General features: G+C 37.2%; 1 protein-coding gene and 1 pseudogene across 4 annotated transcripts in view; one reads left to right on the top strand and one right to left on the bottom strand.

Annotated features, from left to right (window-relative positions):
* The first annotated feature begins 757 nt into the window (after window positions 1–757).
* Window positions 758–22,877, top strand: part of MAGT1 (magnesium transporter 1) — a 47,467-nt gene continuing 25,347 nt past the window's right edge. For 2 of the 4 annotated variants that reach the window (XM_032619504.1, XM_032619506.1), the window contains exons 1-3: window positions 758–915; window positions 16,859–17,028; window positions 19,689–19,806. In XM_032619504.1, the coding sequence (XP_032475395.1) occupies window positions 814–915; window positions 16,859–17,028; window positions 19,689–19,806 (390 nt within the window). In that variant the 5' untranslated portion in view covers window positions 758–813. Of the gene's footprint in view, window positions 916–16,768; window positions 17,029–19,688; window positions 19,807–22,877 lie in introns of all 4 variants that reach the window. The other 2 variants (XM_032619502.1, XM_032619503.1) reach the window with 2 other exon arrangements.
* Window positions 21,718–22,530, bottom strand: LOC116747727 (annotated as a pseudogene).

Below are 22,877 nucleotides of genomic sequence, written 5' to 3'. Positions count from 1 at the left end.
GTCTTCCTTGCTGTGTGCGGGCTTTCGCTAGTTGCGGTGAGCCTGGGCTACTCTTCGCTGCGGTGCGCGGGCTTCTCATTGTCCTGGCTTCTCTTGTTGCAGGGCACGGGCTCTAAGTGCGCAGGCTTCAGTATTTGTGGCTTGCGGGCTCAAGAGCTCAGGCTCAGTAGTTGTGGCACACGGGCTTAGTTGCTCCACGGCATGTGGGATCTTCCCTGGCCAGGGCTCGAACCCGTGTTCTCTTCACTGGCAGGCGGATTCTTAACCACTGCCACCAGGGAAGCCCCAACTTTCTTTTTATTTTTTTATTTGAAATACTTTGGAGGCCAAATAAGGGACTTGGATAGCTCCTATCAATCACGTGGTTAGGTCCAATTTTTCTAGAATATTACACGAAAGAGGTGTTCAAAGAGTTCTAAAGAGTCTCCGGGAAAAAGTTTCTGTCGTTAACAACCCTAAGCCAGCTTGGACGCTGAAAAACCGCAAGGCTTCATAACTGCGCACGCGTATTTGAAGAACCGCTAAGCCCGCCATCTTTACGTTTAATGAAAGGGGCGGTCCCTCATCCTTAGCGGACCAATGTAAAACCTCCAGATTGTCATTTTTCTATTGGCTAACAGAGACCAATTAGAAGTGAAACGTCTTTTAGCGGGCGTCTGGCTGTACAGCGCCCTGACGTAATGTGAGGGGACTACGGGTAGGGTTGAGCTGGACCAATGAGGAGGCGCGAGGGGGCTGGTTTGTCTGTTCTCACGCCCAACCCTCAGACCCAGCCCCAGGAAAGTTTCCCTTCTAGGAAGGAGAGAAGCGAACATGGCAGCGCGTTGGTGGCTTTGGTGCGTCTCTGCGACCGTAGCGGTGGCACTGCTGCTCGTTTACGGGGTTCCCTCAGCCTCTGCCCAGAGAAAGAAGGAGGTGAGGACGCTGTTTCCAGCAACACGGGCTTCTCCCAACGAGTGGGGCTTGAGAGGGTCTGTTTTGTCCTTCCCGATCCCTTTTCCCCGCCGATTCTGTACCTTTGGCGGCTCCAATTCCGCCGTTTTTGGAATTGTGGGGTTCGCGAGAGAAGAAACTGTAATACCTTGTCTTCTGGGACTGTAGAGTCTGAGAGTGGGGTGGAGTAGGTGACAAGCTGGCTTCTATAGGCCTGTGGATGTACATAGCTACGAGTTTTGACACTTCTTTGAGTATGGGCCCCATCAGGTGGTGGCGGGAAGTTCGACTTTAGGTCCAAGGGGTAGAATATCTGAGTCTTTCTTCTGTCAGTAGATGTAACTCCCTTTTAGACGTGTGAGAACTATATATTTTGTAGCATTTTCACTTCAGGAATGAGAGGAGTAAACAGAAGAGCGGAGCTATGCCAAATTTATTTCATTGTCCAAATAATTGATTCAAAACAAGTTACCGGAGTGAAGCTCTTAAACCATTTTCAATGTTTTACCAAATATCAAGCGCGCCAGGCGCTGTTGTGAGAAGCTTAGTGTATATAAGTGAACAAAACTAAGATTCCTCCTCGTGGAATTTACTGACTTTGGCAAGTGGAGGAGATACAGTATTCTTTACTCACCATTAAGCAATCCAAGCTGAGGAATTTTAACATTGTTGTTTTGAAACATGTGTAGAGCCGTATGCTCTTAGAGCTTTACAGATTACTAGCGATTCTTTAAGCTCTCTAATTTTATAAATGAGGAAACCCAAGTCCTAAACTTGCACAGTTAACTGTTGCAGAACAAGGACTGAAATCCTAGGTCAGTCAGTCTTATGCTATTTCCTGTACATTCTGTGCCTCCTTCTAGTACACGATACCTGTACAGGCACTTTTAAAATGCCATTTAAACATCTCCGATGCTTGTCAACTTGAGCTGAATTTAAGAGAACCTATCTTCTCTGTTTTTGAATATGTGTACTATTGCATAAGAAAAAAATAAGCTAGCATATTAAAACGAGTTAATTAATAGATTGGCAAAAAGTAAAATTAAAAATATACAATTTTCAAAGTAATGGTGAAATGAGCAGGCTCATACACTGGAACTAGAAATCTATGTGCTTTTTTAGGAGGGTTCCAAGCCATTTTTACATGGAAAACAAGATGTAAAGCAATACATAGTTTTATATTCTAGAGGCCTTTTATGTTAATATATATATATATATATAAGTGTATATATATAGAGAGAGAAACCTTTGTAAGGATATACAACAATGGATATCTCTGGGTAGTTGGGATTGTTCATTAGGGGAACACTGTAACTTTTTACCTTATATGTTGGTATTGTCTAAATTTCTACAACCACCATTTTTTAATAAAACAGTGAAAAATGTTAAAAACTAGTATTTCTACCAGTTAAATTATTTATTCATTTAACCTCTCACTAAACTAGAAGCAGAAGAGCCTAGCAGGGGATAGATTACTTTCAAAAGGAATTAGCAATGAATTATGTACTTGATTTTTTATTTTTTAAACATCTTTATTGGAGTATAATTGCTTTACAATGGTGTGTTAGTTTCTGCTTTATACCAAAGTGAATCAGTTATACATATGTCCCCATATCTCTTCCCTCTTGCATCTCCCTCCCTCCCACCCTCCCTATCCCACCCCTCTAGGTGGTCACAAAGCACCGAGCTGATCTCCCTGTGCTATGTGGCTGTTTCCCACTAGCTATCTGTTTTACGTTTGGTAGCGTATATATGTCCATGCCACTCTCTCACTTTGTCCCAGCTTACCCTTCCCCCTCCCCGTGTCCTCAAGTCCATTCTCTAGGAGGTCTGTGTCTTTGTTCCCGTCTTGCCCCTAGGTTCTTCATGACCTTTTTGGTTTTTTTAGATTCCATATATATGTGTTAGCATACGGTATTTGTTTTTCTCTTTCTGACTTACTTCACTCTGTATGACAGACTCTAGGTCCATCCACCTCACTACAAATAACTCAATTTCGTTTCTTTTTTATGGCTGAGTAATATTCCATTGTATATATGTGCCACATCTTCTTTATCCATTCATCTGTTGGTGGACACTTAGATTGCTTCCATGTCCTGGCTATTGTAAATAGTGCTGCAGTGAACATTGTGGTACATGAGTCTTTTTGAATTATGGTTTTCTCAGGGTATATGCCCAGTAGTGGGATTGCTGGGTCATATGGTAGTTCTATTTTTAGTTTTTTAAGGAACCTCCATACTGTTCTTCATAGTGGCTGTATCAATTTACATTCCCACCAACAGTGCAAGAGGGTTCCCTTTTCTCCACACCCTCTCTAGCAATTATTGTTTGTAAATTTTTTGATGATGGCCATTCTGACCAGTGTGAGATGATATCTCATTGTAGCTTTGATTTGTATTTCTCTAATGATTAATAATGTTTTATGTACTTTAAAATTGTTAACACGGTGGATTTTATGTTACCTGAATTTTATCTCAATAAAAAAATGTTTTTAAGGAATCAGATTCTAACTCCCTTCCCATCATGCCACTGTTCAAGACCCTTATCGCTCTTGCAAATCTCTTGCCATAACTGCCTAACTGGTCATCCTTGAACTCATCCTTCATAGTGTTGCCAGAGATGCTAAGGTAAAAAACTGACAACCGAAAGGTTAAAATAACCTATTTTGCAAAGTATAAAAGGACTTCTGTAGTCTGTCCCTGGTCTGCTTTTTCCAGGCTCATCTCAATTCAAGCTCCGCCCTCTACTGGCCGCATGGCTTGCGGGATCTTAGTTCTCCCACCAGGGATTGAACCCTTGCCCCGGCAGTGAGAGTGCCGAGTCCTAACCACTGAACTGCCAGGGAATTCCTGCCTTGATCTTTCTATACTCTCTTGCAAGTATCTATACTTGCTGGAGTATCTCCCTTCTTCTCCCTCACCCCACTCCCTCATTCACCTGAGGGTTCCTACTCTTCAACTCTTAGTTCAAACATTACCTTCCTTCTCAACTAAGCTTTTCCTGGTTCCCCTAGGTGAATTGAGATGAATTCAGCACATTGTATTGTCATTGTTTATATACCAGTCTTTCGCATTAGACTGTGAGCATCTTGAATACAGACACTTTTGTTTAACTGAGGTATAGTTGATTTACAATATTATATGAGTTTCAAGTGTACAACATGGCTATTCACCATTTTTAAAGATTATGCTCCATTTATAGTTATTATAAAATATTGGTTATGAATACAGACACTTTTAAATTAATTTTTTTCACACCTAGCAGTATCTGTCAATAAACATCTAATTAATTAATTAATTAACTGTGTACATATAAAGTCAGCAATCTGTTCTTTCACTTGAGGGTTTGTTTAGGTTTCACAATCTAAAATTGGATTTTCTCATCAGTAAACAAGGAATAAACATAGGCTGGTAAAGTTGGTTTCGTTTTTATACCTTTCCCCTGTAACTGAGCATGTTTTGGACTTTTTAATAATGAGATTACTGTGATACTACTTAGAGACAGTTTAAAAATATAGACGTTCTGTTGCAAAATGCTTACAATTTTTGAAAACATTATTTTTAAAAAATCCCAGGTCTATCCACCATAGTAGATTTGGCTTTAAATGGTAGGATAATGTATGATCTTATAATCTAAGTATTATGTTTAAAAAGACACCTCTCCTGTATAACTGAGTCACTTTGCTGTACAGCAGTAATTAGCACAACTTTGTAAATCAACTACACTTCAATTAAAAAAAAATAGAGGGCTTCCCTGGAGGAGCAGTGGTTAAGAATCTGCCTGCCAATGCAGGGGACACAGGTTTGAGCTCTGGTCCGGGAAGATCCCACATGCCGCGGAGCAACTAAGCCTGTGGACCACAACTACTGAGCCTGAGCTCTAGAGCCTGAGAGCCGCAACTACTGAGCCTGTGTGCCTAGAGCCCGTGCTCTGCAACAAGAGAAACTACCGAAATGAGAAGCCCAAGCACTGCAACGGAGAGTAGCCCCTGCTTGCCACAACTAGAGAAAGCCTGCGTGCAGCAATGAAGACCCAATGCAGCCAAAAATAAATAAATAAAATAAATAAATTTATTTTAAAAAATAGAGAAGAACAACAAAAAAAGACAACTCTCCTAAATGAATATAATTAAAAATCACTCAAGTTCTTCATAGTTGTCTGTTGTTAAATGAAATGCTACCCTACTTATCGGATTACTTACACTTGTAACAGTGTTTTCACTGGAACATTGACTTATTCTCTAATATTTATTCAATGCCTTCTACATGTCATGCACTATGGTTTACATGCATTATCTCTAATCCTCACAGTAACCCTGCAGTGTATTAGCCCTTTTTGAAAGGTGAGGAAACTGACACTGAGCAAGAGAGATGTTGGGGGTTTGCCTAAAGAAGCACAGCTGTAGAGGCTGAGCTGGGATTCTACCCCTTGTCTGACTCCAAATCGTATGCTCTCTGCTAGGCCACAAAGACTTATTTTGCAGTGACTTATTTTATTTTTATGGTGAATTATTTCCCCCTCTGGTAGAAAGAAAGTTGCTTATTCTTGCAACTGGTGTCATTTTAGGGAGGCAGCATGATAAAAATGAAAAGGCATGGTCTTTGACAAAATTATCCATATTTCAAGACTTCCCTGGTGGTCCAGTGGGTAAGACTCTGAGCTCCCAATGGAGGGGGCCTGAGTTCGATCCCTGGTCGGGGAACTAGATCCCGCATGCATGCCGCAACTAAGAGTCCGCATGCCACAACTAAAGATCCCACATGATGCAAGGAAGATCCTGCATGCTGCAACTAAGACACGGTACAGCGAAAATAAATATTTAAAAAAAAATAATTGGCAATTCTTCACTTGTAAAAAATTATCCATATTTCTTGATCTACTTCTGGGAATCTGTAATAGAAAAATAATATGGAAAAGAGTGTCTTTTTTTTTCTTTTCTTTGGCCACACTGTGTGGCTTGTGGGATATTAGTTCCCTGACCAGGGATCGAACCTGGGCCCTGTGAGTGAAAGCCCTGAGTCCAAACCACCAGACTGCCAGGGAATTCCCTGGAAAAGAATGAATGCACAAAGCATCCTGAAACATTAAAAAATGGTCTTAATAGTGCTAGGGTGGCAGATAGTTTTCCTCCCGTTAGCTCAGTTTTCAAAAAATTGTGTAAAATTTTAAAGATCATATATGTTAATGCAACCCAAGTGATCTTTAGCAAGTTACTCTGAGTCTCATTTTCCTTATCAGTAGAATGGGAAAATGCCTATCTTCTTTTGTATTGTGAGAATTAAAGGAGATGAGGGCTGTAAAGTGCCTAATGCAGTACCTGGTATGTAGAAGACATTAGATGAATATTATTGATAGAAAATAAAATAAGATTGTGTTCCTCTGCAGTATAAAATATTTTTCAATTGGTCTTTTTATATTGTTTTTATGAAGATTATTCAGAAAATAAAATTATCTGCATATTTTGACAAGGCAGGCAATTATTGGAAAAAACTTCTGTATTCTTTGACATTGCTTTGAGAAGTGATGCATGAAAGTATCACATGCGCAAAACCCCAGCAATTACTTAGAAAATACCTTATTACCAAGAACAAAAGGCTCAGTAGCATTGCAAAACAAACAAATTGAGACATCCTCCAAAAATAAACATCAAGGACAGGGGACAGTGGTATATTTTAGCCCTGTGCAAGAAGTATGTGAACTGAGAATGGAGCAGATAGCATTTAAGGATTACAGATACTCTCTTCTCTGTTCACTGTCTTTCTCCTTCAGTCATTATCTGCCAATTATGTTTCCAGGTCTGTTCAGTCTCACTTGTAATTTAAGGATGGAGTTGAAAATTTATTCCTTAACCAGGAATTTTTTAAACTAACATTTGTAGGCTAGTGGATTATTAAGAAAGCTAAAAATATGAAGAATTTTTATGAATAAACCCTGATGGTCTAGAACACAGATATAATGAAATAAGTTTTGGGGGAAAGGGAGGTGCATTTTAGAGGAATTCAGACTGTTGATGCTTAGCTTTATTACTTCTGAAATTCAAAAGTAATCTTAATGGCAGCATCAGAATTTAGATTTAAATTATAGGGGATTCCTATATACCAGGGGTCCCCAATCCCCGGGCCACAGACTGGTACCGGTCCGTGGACTGTTAGGAACCGGGACTCACAGCAGGGACTGAGCGGAGGGCCGCCGGGCGGGCGAGCGAAATACAGCCGCTCCTGATTGCTCACATTACCGCCAGAGCTCCACCTCCTGTCAGATCAGCGGGGGCATTAGATTCTCATAGGAGTGCGAACCCTACTGTGAACCGCGCATGCAAGGGAGCTAGGTTGCGCACACTTTATGAGAATCTAATGCCTGATGATCTGAGGTGGAGGTGAGGCGCTGATGCTCTGCAAATACAGATTATCATTAGCAGAGAGCTTTGACTGTACGGAGACCATAATAAATCAATTGCTTGCAAACTCATCAAAACCCTATCAGTGAGCGGCAAGGGAAAACAAGCTCAGGGCTCCCACTGATTCTGCATTATGGTGAGCTGTATAATTATTTCATTATATATTACAATGTAATAATAATAGAAATAAAGTGCACAATAAATGTAATGCACTTGAATCATCCCGAAACCATCCCCCGCCACCCCGTCCATGGAAAAACTGTTCCACAAAACCAGTCCCCGGTGCCGAAAAGGTTGGGGACCACTGACTGCTATATGCTATCTTTGCTGAGTGATATTTAGTGATAATAAGAAAATTTGTAGTTGTTAAGGCTTAATCTATTTTGCTAGAGCTAATTGGGATACATATTATGCAAGCAAGTAGAATAAAGTTAAATTAGTGCAGTGTTGTGTTACTGCACTTTCTTGGTCCTCTTAATCCCTTGTAGTCCTAAAATTTTCATCGTACTTGATTATTACTAACAGAATTAGAGATATTAATTGACTTCCTGTTAGTGGGATTATTTTGTGGCCATAATAATTTAAATGCTTCAAGAGAAGAGAAAGACTTTAAGCTTACTTAACTTTGTTGGTAAGTATTATATTTTAATTGTGAATATTATTACTCTGCTTTTTGTTTTATTTAAATAGTCGAAAGTAGAGTAATGTACTCCAAGAAGGGGAGATACCAATTGATTGTGAAAGTCTTTGCTTATAAATTTAATGTTTTTTCATAGTAAACTTTTATTTTGTTTTAAATAAATATATCCAGTGCAAATTTTAAAACTGGATGGGTATATTTTCTCAAATGTTTTTTTAAAACCGTAGTGGAAAAAGTATTTGCAGTAGGAGTTGTTTCCAAATCAATTACTTTTTTGAGTTGAGCTCACTTGATAAACCTCCTACCTTTATGTACTATAGTCCCTGGAAAATATCTTTCCTACTAACAACTTTAAAGTATTAAATAGTAAATAGAAGGACCTGAAGGTCACAGGTGATATATTAATCCTTTACTTTTGAAGGTTATGACTTTGGAAGATAAAGGAATATTTAGAGAGTGAATAGTGGGACTTAGTGTAGAGCCTATAGAGAAACAAAATTTTTATTTCTAAGGCATAGCGTTCAGTACCCAAACAATGGGCTCTTGACAACGGATAAGAGGCATCCTAAGGAAGAAGGTTCTTCAGTACTAGCGATTTACTCCGATCAAGAAAACTTTTAACTCAAATGTGAAAAAAGAGAAATTCCTTTATAAAATCATATAACAGAAGAGACAAAAGAGGACAAGTGAAAGAAGTGTCTAGGAATTATTAAGGTGTTTTATATATATATATATATATATTTAACATCTTTATTGGAGTATAATTGCTTTACAATGGTGTGTTAGTTTCTGCTTTATAACAAAGTGAATCAGTTATACATATACATATGTTCCCATATCTCTTCCCCCTTGCATTTCCCTCCCTCCCACCCTCCCTATCCCACCCCTCTAGGTGGTCACAAAGCACCGAGCTGATCTCCCTGTGCTATGCGGCTGCTTCCCACTAGCTATCTATTTTAAGTTTCATAGTGTATATATGTCCGTGCCACTCTCTCACTTTGTCCCAGCTTACCCTTCCCTCTCCCCATATCTTCAAGTCCATTCTCTAGTAGGTCTGTGTCTTTGTTCCCGTCTTGCCCCTAGGTTCTTCATGACCTTTTTTTTTTCCTTAGATTTCATATATATGTGTTAGCATACGGTATTTGTTTTTCTCTTTCTGACTTACTTTGTATGACAGACTCTAGGTCCATCCACCTCAGTACAAATAACTCAATTTTGTTTCTTTTTATGGCTGAGTAATAGTCCATTGTATATATGTGCCACATCTTCTTTATCCATTCATCTGTTGATGGACACTTAGGTTGCTTCCATGTCCTGGCTATTGTAAATAGTGCTGCAATGAACATTGTGGTACATGACTCTTCTTGAATTATGGTTTTCTTAGGGTATATGCCCAGTAATGAGATTGCTGGGTCATATGGTAGTTCTATTTTTAGTTTTTTAAGGAACCTCTGTACTGTTCTCCATAGTGGCTGTATCAATTTACATTCCTACCAACAGTGCAAGAGGGTTCCCTTTTCTCCACACCCTCTCCAGCATTTATTGTTTCTAGATTCTTTGATGATGGCCATTCTGACGGGTGTGAGATGATATCTCATTGTAGTTTTGATTTGCATTTCTCTAATGATTAATGATGTTGAGCATTCTTTCATGTGTTTGTTGGCAATCTGTATATCTTCTTTGGAGAAATGTCTATTTAGGTCTTCTACCCATTTTTGGATTCGGTTGTTTGTTTTTTTGATATTGAGCTGCATGAGCTGCTTGTAAATTCTGGAGATTAATCCTTTGTCAGTTGCTTCATTTGCAAATATTTTCTCCCATTCTGAGGGTTGTCTTTTGGTCTTCTTTATGGTTTCCTTTGCTGTGCAAAAGCTTTTAAGTTTTATTAAGTCCCATTTGTTTACTTTTGTTTTTATTTCCATTTCTCTAGGAGGTGGGTCAAAAAGGATCTTGCTGTGATTTATGTCATAGAGTGTTCTGCCTATGTTTTCCTCTAAGAGTTTGGTAGTGTCTGGCCTTACATTTAGGTCTTTAATCCATTTTGAGTGTATTTTTGTGTATGGTGTTAGGGAGTGTTCTAATTTCATTCTTTTACATGTAGCTGTCCAGTTTTCCCAGCACCACTTATTGAAGAGGCTGTCTTTTCTCCACTGTATATTCTTGCCTCCTTTATCAAAGATAAGGTGACCATATGTGCGTGGGTTTATCTCTGGGCTTTCTATCCTGTTCCATTGATCTATATTTCTGTTTTTGTGCCAGTGCCATACTGTCTTGATTACTGTAGCTTTGTAGTATAGTCTGAAGTCAGGGAACCTGCTTCCTCCAGCTCCGTTTTTCTTTCTCAAGATGCTTTGACTATTTGGGGTCTTTTGCGTTTCCATAAAATTGTGAATTTTTTTGTTCTAGTTCTGTGAAAAATGCCAGTGGTGGTTTGATAGGGATTGCATTGAATCTGTAGATTGCTTTGGGTATGAGAGTCATTTTCACAATGTTGATTCTTCCAATCCAAGAACATGGTATATCTCTCCATCTATTTGTGTCATCTTTAATTTCTTTCATCAGTGTCTTATAATTTTCCACTTACAGATCTTTTGTCTCCTTAGGTAGGTTTATTCCTAGATAAGGTGTTATATTTGAGTTATCTAGAATATATCACATTCTTCAACCATTTCAGGAAGATCAGGTGGTGGTTTATTTTTAGGAATGGTGTATTATTTCCTGTTGTGTATAATTTGAATTGCTTAATGTTTATTTATTTTCCCTGTGTAATTGCATAGAAATTATATAAGACGTAGTCCTTACCCTTAAGAATTAAAATGTAGAGCAGTAGTACTCAAACTTCAGTGTATAAAGAATCACTTGGGGAACTCCCCTGGTGGCGCAGTGGTTAAGAATCCACCTACCAACGCAGGGGACATGGGTTTGATCCCTGATCTGGGAAGATCCCACGTGCCATGGAGCAACTAAGCCTGTGTGCCACAACTACTGAGCCTGCACTCTAGAGCCTGCGAGCCACAACTACTGAGCCCGCGCACCACGACTACTGAAGTCCGTGCACCTAGAACCCGTGCTCTGCAGCAAGAGAAGCCACCGCAATGAGAAGCCCATGCACGTGGCCCCCGCTCACCACAACTAGGGAAAGCCTGCCCACAGCAACAAAGGCCCAATGTAGCCAAAAATAAATAAATAAAATAAATAAATTTTAAAAAAAGGAATCACTTGAGGTACATGTTAAAATTCTGTATTCCTGGAATCCACCAGAAGCTAAAGAGCCCCCTAGGAAGAGAAAGGGAAATCACAGCCTTGATTAAAGATTTAAAGGCATCAGAGGTGGTAAGTGATGCAATATCTCACAACAACAGCCCTCAATGGCCAGTGAAAAAAGACTAACAGGAACTGAAGCCTTATAGCAGATTATTACCAACTGATTTCAATTGTTGCTCCCATAGCCCAGGCTGTTCCAGACATTGCAACTGCAACTGAATCTATTACACAGACTGATGACAAGTGGTATGCAGTCTTAGACATCACTAACACCTTCTGTGCCATCTTACTGATATTTGAGGATCAAGGTCAGTTCATTTTCAGGTAGCAAGATCTCTTATATATGTTTATAGTATTCTCTAGGGGTACCTAAGGTCCCGTGCCATTTGCTACCAGTTGGTGAGTCAGGATTTAGCATAAGTTCCTCTACCCTTCCATGTTTAAAGCTTTCACTATATGGATGATGCCTTGTTGGCAAGTAAAAGCCTCAGTCTCAATGACCTTGGTGGTGGTGCTCTCATATTACAGAGGTAGCCAGGAGCAGTAGCTGATAAACCCGACAAAGTCCAAGGGCCTGCTCACAAAGCAAAGTTCCTTGGGACTAAGGCAGTGGATTTATAATACTCAATTCCTGTTGTGGTCATGGAAAAATGGCTGTCTCTTTGGCCCACTAAACCAAACAGGAAACCCAGCACCTTATTGGACAGTTTTGGGTATTGGAGACAGTATGTGGCTCACTCAGGCATGCTGCTTGGTCTTTTTTATCAGCTAACCCTGCTAATCAGCATCCTTTGAGTAAGGCTTATGTAGATCTACTGAATCAAATTTACTGGAGGATGAAACCTAGAAGTCTGCACTTTTAACAGGCTCCTTTATACTAGCCACACTTTGAGAAACATGGACCTAGTAAGTGTATTATCCATTATGCTAAGGGCTTGCTCTGGGAAGTTTTGATTTACTTTATCACCAAGTCTTTCTTTTACATTGTGTTCCGATCGGTAATTAATAAAAATAGTTTTGAATACATAATAAGATTATAAAAGCTTAAATCGGACTGTGAAAATCCTTTTCAGTTTAGAACAGTGGTTCTCAAGAGGGAGTGGGGAATTTTACTTCCCAAGGGTTATCTGGCAATGTCTGGAGACATTTTTGGTTATTGGCAGCTGGTGATGCTACTGGCATCTAATAGGTAGAGGTCAGGGATGCTGCTCAACATGCAATGTGCAGGACAGCTCCCCACAAAAGAATTATCTGGCCCAAGATGTCAGTTACCCTGCTGCTGAGAAACCTTGGTTTAGAATGATCTGTTTGAATCCTAGCTCTGTGTCTTACTATGGCACTTTGGCCAAGTTGCTTAACCTCTCTGATCCTGTTTACTCAACATTTAAATGAACTAAAAATAGAGTATTTAACCTCATAGTGTTGTTCTGAGGATTGAATTAAATACTCATTCTATAAGGAGAGAAGTTGCTGCCTGACACATACGTACTAAGCATTCCAAATAGTAACTGCTCTTTTCTCCGTAAAATCAAGATGGGCTTACTTTAATATATATTAAAATGTTAAAAGATTAGGTCATTGTGAATAAGGATTATAGCTTCTAATTATCATGTCCCAAGCTATGTTCATGTACTTTTATTGTAGAAGTTTAAAACTAGTTCATTTAAAAAAAAATGAACTGAGAAAGTAACCTAATTAATTGCCTCGGTAATAAGCAGTCTTTTGAGGTAATAATCCCATTTATAAGAGCTTTAAAGAGAATTTGTAATTCCTTTGAACTAATTTCTTCTACTTGATAAGTTATTTGGGGATTGTATAGCCAGAAATCTGGTCTTTCCAGTCTGTTAATAAACAAGAAGAGGAATATAATACATTTTTTACATAGACCTATTCAAGACTTTGTTTAAGAAGACTCCACATGTTTACCACTAATTCAAAGCACATACATTTGTTTTATTGGAATGAACATATATCTATGTGGTTGAATAGAGATAGACTATATGAAACTATACCTGTTACTGCTTTACTTTTTTTTTTTCTAAAAGAGCCCGAAATAGTATCTGTAGCCATGGTGAATAAAATAGGCAAATTATGTTTGAATTTGCTGGTAACTGTCAAATTTAATTTGAAAATATAACAAAATTAATGACTGCTTTAGAATATAGAATGCATATTTTCTGTGAACTAATATTGTTCTCTTAGCCAAGAGGATCATTAAGTCTGTATCAAATAATAAGAATTCATTTTTTAGAAAAACTGAGTTTAATTTATACAGCCTTATTTTAAATCAAATATCCCTATTCTTGACAATTTTTGGTAACTAATTCTACTGCTAAAGATGAACTAGCCTCCACCCCTTGTTCCTTGTCCTATCTGCCTTCTAGTTCACTCTCTTCCACTGCCTTTACCACCAACCTGTTTCCTTTTTTTAAAGTTGAAGTATAGTTGATGTACAATGTTGTGTTAGTTTTAGATTTACAGCACAGTGATTCAGTTATACACATATGTATTCTTTTTCAGATTCTTTTCCCTTGTAGGTTATTACAAAATATTGAGTATAGTTCCCTGTGCTATACAGTAGGTCCTTGTTGGTTATCTATTTTATATATAGTACTGTGTATATGTTAATCCCAAATTCCTAATTTATCCCTCCCCCAACAACCTGTTTCCTTAGTAGCATTCATTGTTCCACAAGTCTTGTTAATTATTTGTTATACCAGTCTTCTGCGAGTGTATATATTTCTCTGTGGGCTTATTAGAGACTATATTCATTTTTCCATGTGTAGCATATTCATTTTGTGGCTCTTACTGGAATTACTTTATATCTGCTACAAAACTATTTTTTATGCCATCTTTCTCTATTGTTCGTAGAAGTGTACTCAGGAAGTAAAATTTTTTTCAGTATTGCCTGAATTCAGGCATGCTTTAAAGGTAAATCATGCATTTTTAGAATCCATGTTATTGTTGCCTTCCTGAAATTAAAAAAAAATCCCATTTCTATTAAGTGTTTATGTGTGCAATCGTCTTTTTTTCCTTATATGTTAATGATGCAAGTGAGTCCATTCCCAGCTAGGTTCTGTTAAATAGAAATTCAGTACACACTAACTGAATGCCTACTATATGGTAAAGTACTATGTGTGTCTGCTCTCTAGTAGCTAATAATCTAGAGAAGGAAACAGATATCAAATTGTCTTAGAATGATAAGTGCTATAACACAGGTAAAAAGTGTTGTGAAACATCTAGCAGGGGTGGGGGGATTAATATGCTTGTGTCCTGGGTCCTTGACCACCTAGGAAAACCATTTAGGGTCATTCAATTAAAACCCACTAAACCCACTAGACGTGCATTCTTTGAGAATTTTGTTGGGATGACTAAAGCCATAGAAGCTATTCTTATTGGTTCCAGGGATTATTTTTCTTAGCCTAAGTCTGAGGCAACTCATTTGCATTACTGACACCTATCTTTCAAAGAGTGCTATCTTTCTATTAGGTTCCTGATCCACTTCCCAACTGAAAAGGCACATCCTAACATCTGTTCTTTGATGATTGAATTTAATGAGAAGGAACTATTTTTAAAGTTTGAATGCCAGTGCCCTGGCCAAACTTCAGTGTAAGTAATGGGAAATGTAATTGGTCAAATGCTTCTGAATAGTGAACCACTCCATGATTTCCCAGCCCTTTACAAACATATCCCTGTAAAGAAGAACAAAACCATAAATTAGCATTAACTCTGCATTGAGATTCTTCTGCACTTCTTTTTTTATCTTTTCCCATCTTCTTACTACTCTTGCAAAGTTTGAACATAAGGGTAGAGGTGAGGGGAAAGATAAATGAATATGATTGCGTTTATTTCAAACTGAAATTCTCATTGATTAACCATGCTTCTCTTCCATTGCCTCATGATGACTGGCTTTTAAAAAGAAACAAACAAAATGTAGCTCTTTCTTTGTGTAGACGTAAATTTTCATTTCTCCGAGATAAATGTTTGGGAGTGCAGTTGCTGGATTGTATGGTTAGTGTATATTTTACTTAATTTTTTTTAACATCTTTGTTGGAGTATAATTGCTTTACAATGGTGTGCTTGCTTAATTTTTTAAAGAAACTGCCAAACTGTTTTCCAGAGTGACTGTACCATGGTACATTCCCACCAAAAATGTATGAGAGACCCAGTTTCTCTACATCCTCGCCAGAATTTGGTACTGTCGCTATATTTTATTTTAGTAACGGGTGTGTAGTGATAGCTCATTGTGCTCTTAATTTGCATTTCTGTAACGGCTGATGATGTTGAACATCTTTTTGTGTGTTTCTTTGTCATCAGTAGATCATCTTCGATGAAATCTTTTCATGTCTTGCCTATTTTGTTTGTTTTACTGTTGAGTTTTGATAGTTTTAGAAAATATATTCTAGCTACTAATCCTTTTTAGATGTGTGGTTTGTAAATATTTTCTCCCACTCTGTAGCTTGTCTTCACATCCTCATAACAGGGTCTTTCACAGAGCAAAAGTTTTTAATTTTGATGAGGTCCAGTTTACCTTTTTTTTTTCCTTTTTTATGAATCGTGCTTTTGGTGTCAGGTCTAAGAACTCTTTGCCTACCCCTTGATCCTGAACATTTTCTCCCATATTTTTTTCCTAATTTTTAAATAGTTTTCATTTTTACATTTAGGTATGTGATCCATTTTTAATTAATTTTTAAAATAAATTTATTTATTTTATTTTATGTATGTATTTTTGGCTGTGTTGGGTCTTCGTTGCTTTGTGCAGGCTTTTTCTCTAGTTGTGGCGAGCAGGGGCTACTCTTTGTTGCGGTGAGCCGGCTTCTCATTGTGGTGGCTTTCTCTTGTTGTGGAGCACAGGCTTTAGGCACGAGGGCTTCAGTAGTTGTGGCAGGCAAGCTCAGTAGTTGTGGCTCGTGGGCTATAGAGTGCAAGCTCAGTAGTTGTGGCACACGGACTTAGTTGCTCCTCGGTATGTGGGATCTTCCTGGACCAGGGCTCGAACCCGTGTCCCCTGAATTGGCAGGTGGATTCTTAACCACTGCACCACCAGGGAAGCCCCTTTAATTAATTTTTGTATAAGGTGTGAAGTTTAGTTTGAGGTTCATATTTTTGACTATGGATGTCCAGTTGCTTCAGCACCATTTATTGAAAAGGCCGTCCTTTCTGTACTGAGTTGATTTTGCACCTTTGTGAAATATCAGTTGGCTATACTTGTGTACGTCTGTTTCTGGCTCTTGTTTCTGTTCCATTGATCTATATGTATCTATCCTTTTATGTAGCTATATAATAAACCTTAAAATCAGGTAGAGTGGCTTTTCTCACTTTCTTTGGAATCTTTAGCCAATGAAAGGTTTTTTGATTTTATCTTATTTTATTTATTAGGAAATAAGTAATTCACAAAAAAATGTAGTATTGCAATATACATTTAAATCTCATCATGAAATAATGTAATTTTAAGAATAATTATCATCATCAGGCACAAGTACTAAATTTAATTTTTAGTTCTTTCACATTTTTTATGTACCTCTGCTTATTAGTCTTGGTTTTAAGTAAGTTCTCTAGCTAAAAGAAATTTTAAATGCCAAGTTGAGAGTATTAATGGCATGCTGTCTTTGTCTTTTTTTTAGATGGTGTTATCTGAAAAGGTTAGTCAACTGATGGAATGGACCAATAAAAGGCCTGTAATAAGAATGAATGGAGACAAGTTCCGTCGCCTTGTTAAAGCCCCACCGAGAAACTACTCCGTTATTGTCATGTTCACTGCTCTCCAACTTCATAGACAATGTGTCGTGTGCAAGTATGACCTTTCAACTACACTTTAAAAATTAAATAACTCATAAGATTTTAACCATATCTCAACCCCAGAAGAATGAAATTAGTTCAGTGGGTACATAAACAATTAATGTATATACGTTACTTAGAGTGTCTGTAGTAACACATAATAGTACTACTCTTTTATAGTCTTTTCTTGATGGTCCATATTATTGGGGGAGGGACAAAGAGCAAGGATAAAGTTTCATGGTAACCATCCTAGAAATAACATAAAAAAATCTAACAATCATCTTATAAATTGGTATCAACTTATATAAATGCATGTCAATAGCATTGATGTAGTGTTTTATTATTTGTGTGTGCTTTCAACTTCATACTCTTGTTTTATCACAACAACCCCAGAAGGTACGTAAAGCAAATATTCTCTCATTTTTGGAAGAAACAGGTTCCAATATGTTAACTGGTCTACCCAAAGCTATAGATATTTATTAATGCAATAATGGTGGCTACATCCAAAATTTGGGATTACAAGAGAACTTTTTTAGAAAACAAAGATGCATGATTTAGAGGTGTTTCTTTTTTCTAGATTATTTTGTAGTAATTTTAAACCTTAGAAATCGAGACTATCTCACTTAAAATTTCATCAAACAATGGTTTGTTGATTTTATTTTACTATTTCTGAATGATCTTAGGAAAAAAGACATTTCTTTAAACAAAAGCACTATAGATAATTAAAAATAGTGGATACTAAAAAATAAAATCGCTTTTGCTTTTTGTTGTTTATTTACTTATTTTTTAGATCAGTATTGTGATCTGGGAATTCACTTTAAATGAAACGACAAAGTTACCCTGTGAAAAACTAACTTAGTAAAATCTTGGAGGCTTTTCAAATTCTGATAGCCTGAGCCCATGTGAAGGAATAGACAGCCTTCTTTCAGAATAGTGTGTTATGCTACCCCAAGCCTTTCTAACTCTTTTTAAAGGATTTTCTCCCCAGAGGTAGGAGATAGTCAAGGGATTTGGTACCAGAGTGCTTTTTTTTTTTTTTAGGGATGGCTGTTATGCTGAGTATAAATTAAAAGTAAGTAGAAGAAGGAAAAACAATAGTAGGTATTAACTGTGAATAAACTTAAACTCTGGAATTACTCTATAATTCAGTCAGTTTACTCACTAGCAATCATGAGTATACAAAAATGTCAGGGAATGAACAAAGTCCTTCATAATTCTGTATTAAATGCAAATTAATGGAGTTCTTAATAACTAAAGTTTTTAATACTGTCTTACTTTTTACAAGACCAAATTGTAAATTAGCACATTTTCCTAAACTCATTCAAATAATTAAAACTAAGCAACAGCAATGTGTGTAATACTATATATTTGGTGCTATCAGGATGAAAAGTATAAGAAAGATATGCTATCCTTATCATCCGGCTAGGGAAATCAGTTCCACATATGAAAATTTAGCTGGCAATATAAGACAATTTATGATTAAGTACCAAATGAATTCTGTACATAATAAATGCTATAAAATTTCAGGAAGGACATATAAGAGGAGTGGTTAGGGTTGGCCTAATGGAGAAGATAGGACTTGTACTAGGGCTAGACAGATGGATCAGATTTACATAGCAGTAGGATATTCTGATTAGAAGCAATGATGTGTGCAAGGGTACAGAGATAGGCGTAAAGTGCTGGAATTAAGAGATCATGTTTGAGGTTGAGTAGTAGTAAGGCTATGTAAAAGCTAGATGCATTATTTGGAAATAGATGATAAAGAACTTTGAATAACCAGTGAAAGAGCTTGGAGACTGTTCTGAAGGTAATAGAAAAGCAACAATGGTTTCTGAGAAGAGGAGGAGTATCAAGAAAGTAGTCATTTAGGAAGACTGATATATATTGCAATGTAAGAAGGATTGGAGGAGGAGAAAGTAGAGCCAGGGTTTTAATGTTCTAATTTCAGATATTAAGGATCTGACTTTAGATGATAACAATGAAAATAAATGGGGAAGGATAGAGTTAAAAGATAATCAGAAATGAAAAATTGTCAGATCTTAAAAACTGAAAGCATATGGGAGATCAGGGAAAGGTAAAATATGGCCTGAGGTTTCAATTAATCTCAATTCCTTAGATTCTTCTTCTTTTTCACTGTAATAATTCATCAGACTGTATTCTTACTAAGTAGCATTTTGTACTTTAGATTTCTTAAATAGATTAATATTATAGTCTAATTTCTCTGAGAAGTACTTCAACCTTGTCTTTGAACTCTTAGAAGTAATTTAGGGTATTAAAAAATTGGGAAGACATATGGGAACATATGTATATGTATAGCTGATTCACTTTGTTATAAAGCAGAAACTAACACACCACTGTAAAGCAATTATACCCCAATAAAGATGTTTAAAAAAAAAATTGGTGTAGAAACAATCTAGTTAGACTTTCTTCCAGCGAATGTTGAAGGAGCTTTGAGATAAGGAGTAGGCACAAAGTATGAAGCAGAGTCAAGTAATCACTACTTCATGGTGAAATCCCCAACACTTGGTATAAGGCTTCTCTTATGCCAAAACAGTGGCAGTGTTTTCCAAGGTTTGTCCTAAGGTTTGTCCTAACCCTGTCAGCAGAGCCTGACTTGCATTAGATTGCTTTAAAAAATGTTTTATATGTTATCTTCACAAATCCGATTGCATCCAGGCAAGCTGATGAAGAATTCCAGATCCTGGCAAACTCCTGGCGATATTCCAGTGCATTTACCAACAGGATATTTTTTGCTATGGTGGATTTTGATGAAGGCTCTGATGTATTTCAGATGGTAAGCTATTTGGTTTATTCTATTAAATAGAAATAGATAACATATGGCTAATATGGAATACCTTTATTTCAATGGCTGCAAGAAGTTAAATAAGATTTGTCTTACCTAAGATCTAGAGTAGTTAATGAGATAAAAGCTAAACTTAAGCTAAACATGAAATGTAGTGGTCAATACTAGCCTATTAGAATATGGAAATTGGGTAGAAATCAAGTAACTTTTATGTATTTTTTATTGTGGTAAAATATAATAAAAAATTACCACTTTATTTTTTTTAAAATAAGTTATTTATTTATTTCTGGCTGTGTTGGGTCTTCGTTGCAGTGCATGGGCTTCTCATTGCGGTGGCTTCTTTTGTTGCAGAGCACGGGCTCTAAGCACGTGGGCTTCAGTAGTTGTGGCTCACAGGTTCTAGAGTAGTTGTGGCACACGGGCTTAGTTGCTCCGTGGCATGTGGGATCTTCCCGGACCAGGGCTTGAACCCGTGTCCCCTGCATTGGCAGGTGGATTCTTAGCCACTGTGCCACCAGGGAAGTCCCCCCTCTTTCATTTCTGATATTAGTAATTTGTGTCTTCTCTCTTTTTTCTTAGTTAGCTTGGCCTAGAGGCTTATTGATTTTACTGATCTTTTCAAAGAACAAGCTTTTGGTTTCATTGATTTTTTCTCTATTGCTTTTCTACCTTCAGTTTCATTACTTTCTTCTCTAATTTTTATTATTTCTCTTCATTTACCTTTGGATTTAATTTGCTCTTTTGTTGGTTTCTTAAGATGGAAACTTAAATTATTGAGTTTAGACCTTTCTTTTTTTGCCGTATATGCATTCAGTGTTGTAAATCTCCCTGTAACCATTGCTTTTGCTGTATTCCACAGATTTGGATAAGTTCTGTTTCCATTTTCATTTAATTCAAAATACTTTTTAAGTTTTCTTGAGATTTCTTCTTTGACCCATGTGTTAATTAGAATTGTGCTGTTTAGTTTCCATGTATTTTGGAATTTTCCAGTTATCTTTCTGTTATTGGTGTCCAGTTTAATTCCATTGTGGTCTGAGGGCAGACATTGTGTGATTTCTGTTCTTTAAATTTGTTATGGTGTGTTTTATGGCCCATAATGTGGTCTTACTTGGCAAATTCTGTTGTTTTGGATGAAGTCTATAGATGTCAGTTATATCCAGTTGTTTAGATGGTATTATTGAGTTCAGCTATGTCCTTACTGATTTTTTGCCTGCTGGATCTGTCCATTGGGTCTTGAAGTCTCCAACTACGATAGTAGATTTATCTATTTCTTCTTGCAGTTCTATTGGTTTTTGCCTCACATAGTTTGACACTATGTTGTTAAGCACATACATGTTAAGGATTGTATCTCTTCTTGGAGAATTGACCCCTTTTTCATCATGTAATGCCCTTTTTTATCCCTAATATCTTTCCTTGTTTTGAAGTCTGCTCTATCTGAAATGAATATAACTACTCTTGCTTTCTTTTGATTAGTGTTAGCATCGTATATTTCCTCCAGTTACTTTTTTTCCTTCTACAATGATTTTATTATAAATATGTTCTTTTGAAATAAACAAATATTGCATTCAAGACTATCAGCAAACTTGTTCTAAGGTAATAAAAGAGGGAAAATGGAACCAGGAACCACTTAGAAGTAGAGATAAATAGCAAAGACACCTGCATGCCATGCTGACTGCCTTTCCCCCAAGAAGTAACAGGAGGTTAACGGGGACATCACATTTCTCATTAGCGCATTAATGAAAATAAGCTTCGAGTATGGTAATTTGCACTAGTTCTGTAAACTGAACTGCTCCTCTCCTCGGTCCTAAGAACTAGAATGGGAAGACAGTCAGTCTTCAGATCCCAGCATCAACAAGGAAGATCTTGACTTTGTAACTCTTTGCTCTCAGACAAAACTGTTCACTACTTGCCAGGAGCGATGTCAGAGTAGTCCTTCAGCACCCAGGCCAAGTGCTCATTGTGAGGCTTAAACCATCGCTTTTTCTGTGAAGCAGGCTTTTTCCTTCTCTGAATAGGGGCCACTTTCTTTGGTCCAGATTCCTGCATGGAAGAAATACCCTGTCACTTTAGGTATTCTTCAGTTTTCTCCTCATCCATTGAATCCACGGTGACACTCCTTCACAGTTTCTGAAACTTCTCATCCACAGAAAACTGACAGCTCTTATCATTGAAGAAAAGAATTTTCTTCTTATCAGGAAAGTTTACAAATGGTATCTGGTCCCCTAAATCCTTAACTGCTCTCTGGGAATTGGGCAGTCCTTCCCCAAAGTCTTCTAAAAGAATTCCTCCTAAGCCTTGCTGATCATGCTTATTTAAGAGCCTAAGTAGGACCTTCTTATCTTTCAAGTTGTACTTGGGCTTGAAGGCATACTTTCCATCTATTACTTCAGTTTTGGGATTACTGACTGTTGCCTCAGTCATTAGCCGTTGTTTCTGCTTGAGTCCAATATCTAAATGTTGTGTTTCATCCAAAATTTTAGTAAGAGGATATGTATCTCGTTGCTAATGCCATGTCTTCACGTAATTCAAAATCTTAGCAAGAACGCCAAACTTATATCTAGAGTGTCCTGATAGAACTTTCGAGTTAAATGATCCATTGCTATGATCAGAATTTTGTTTAGAGCTTGATGATCCTCCATGTTCTAGCTTTGCTTTCTTCTTCTTTGATGATGATGATAATGACTCAGAAGATACAGCATGGTATGTTTCCTCCATCTATTTACTTTTAATCTATATATGTGTCTATTTTAATGTGGGTTTCTTGAAGACAACATATACTTGGGTCTTGTTTTTTGAACCACTCTAACAATTTCTATCTTTTAATTGGTGCATTTAGACCATTGATATTCAAGTTGATTATTGATATAGTTGGATTACCATCTGCCATATTCATGACTGTTTTCTGTTTTTTGCCCTTTGTTCCTATTTTTGTCTTCCAATCTTTTTCTGCCTTTTGTGGCTTTAATTGATCATTTTATATGATTCCATTTTTCTCTCCTTTTTTAGTATATTAGTTATACTTTTTTTTTTGCTTTTCTTAGTTGTTGCCCTAGAGTTGGCAG

Source organism: Phocoena sinus, chromosome X (assembly GCF_008692025.1).
Source record: "Phocoena sinus isolate mPhoSin1 chromosome X, mPhoSin1.pri, whole genome shotgun sequence".
Lineage (NCBI taxonomy): Eukaryota > Metazoa > Chordata > Mammalia > Artiodactyla > Phocoenidae > Phocoena > Phocoena sinus.
This window is presented reverse-complemented; position numbering and strand designations above follow the sequence as displayed.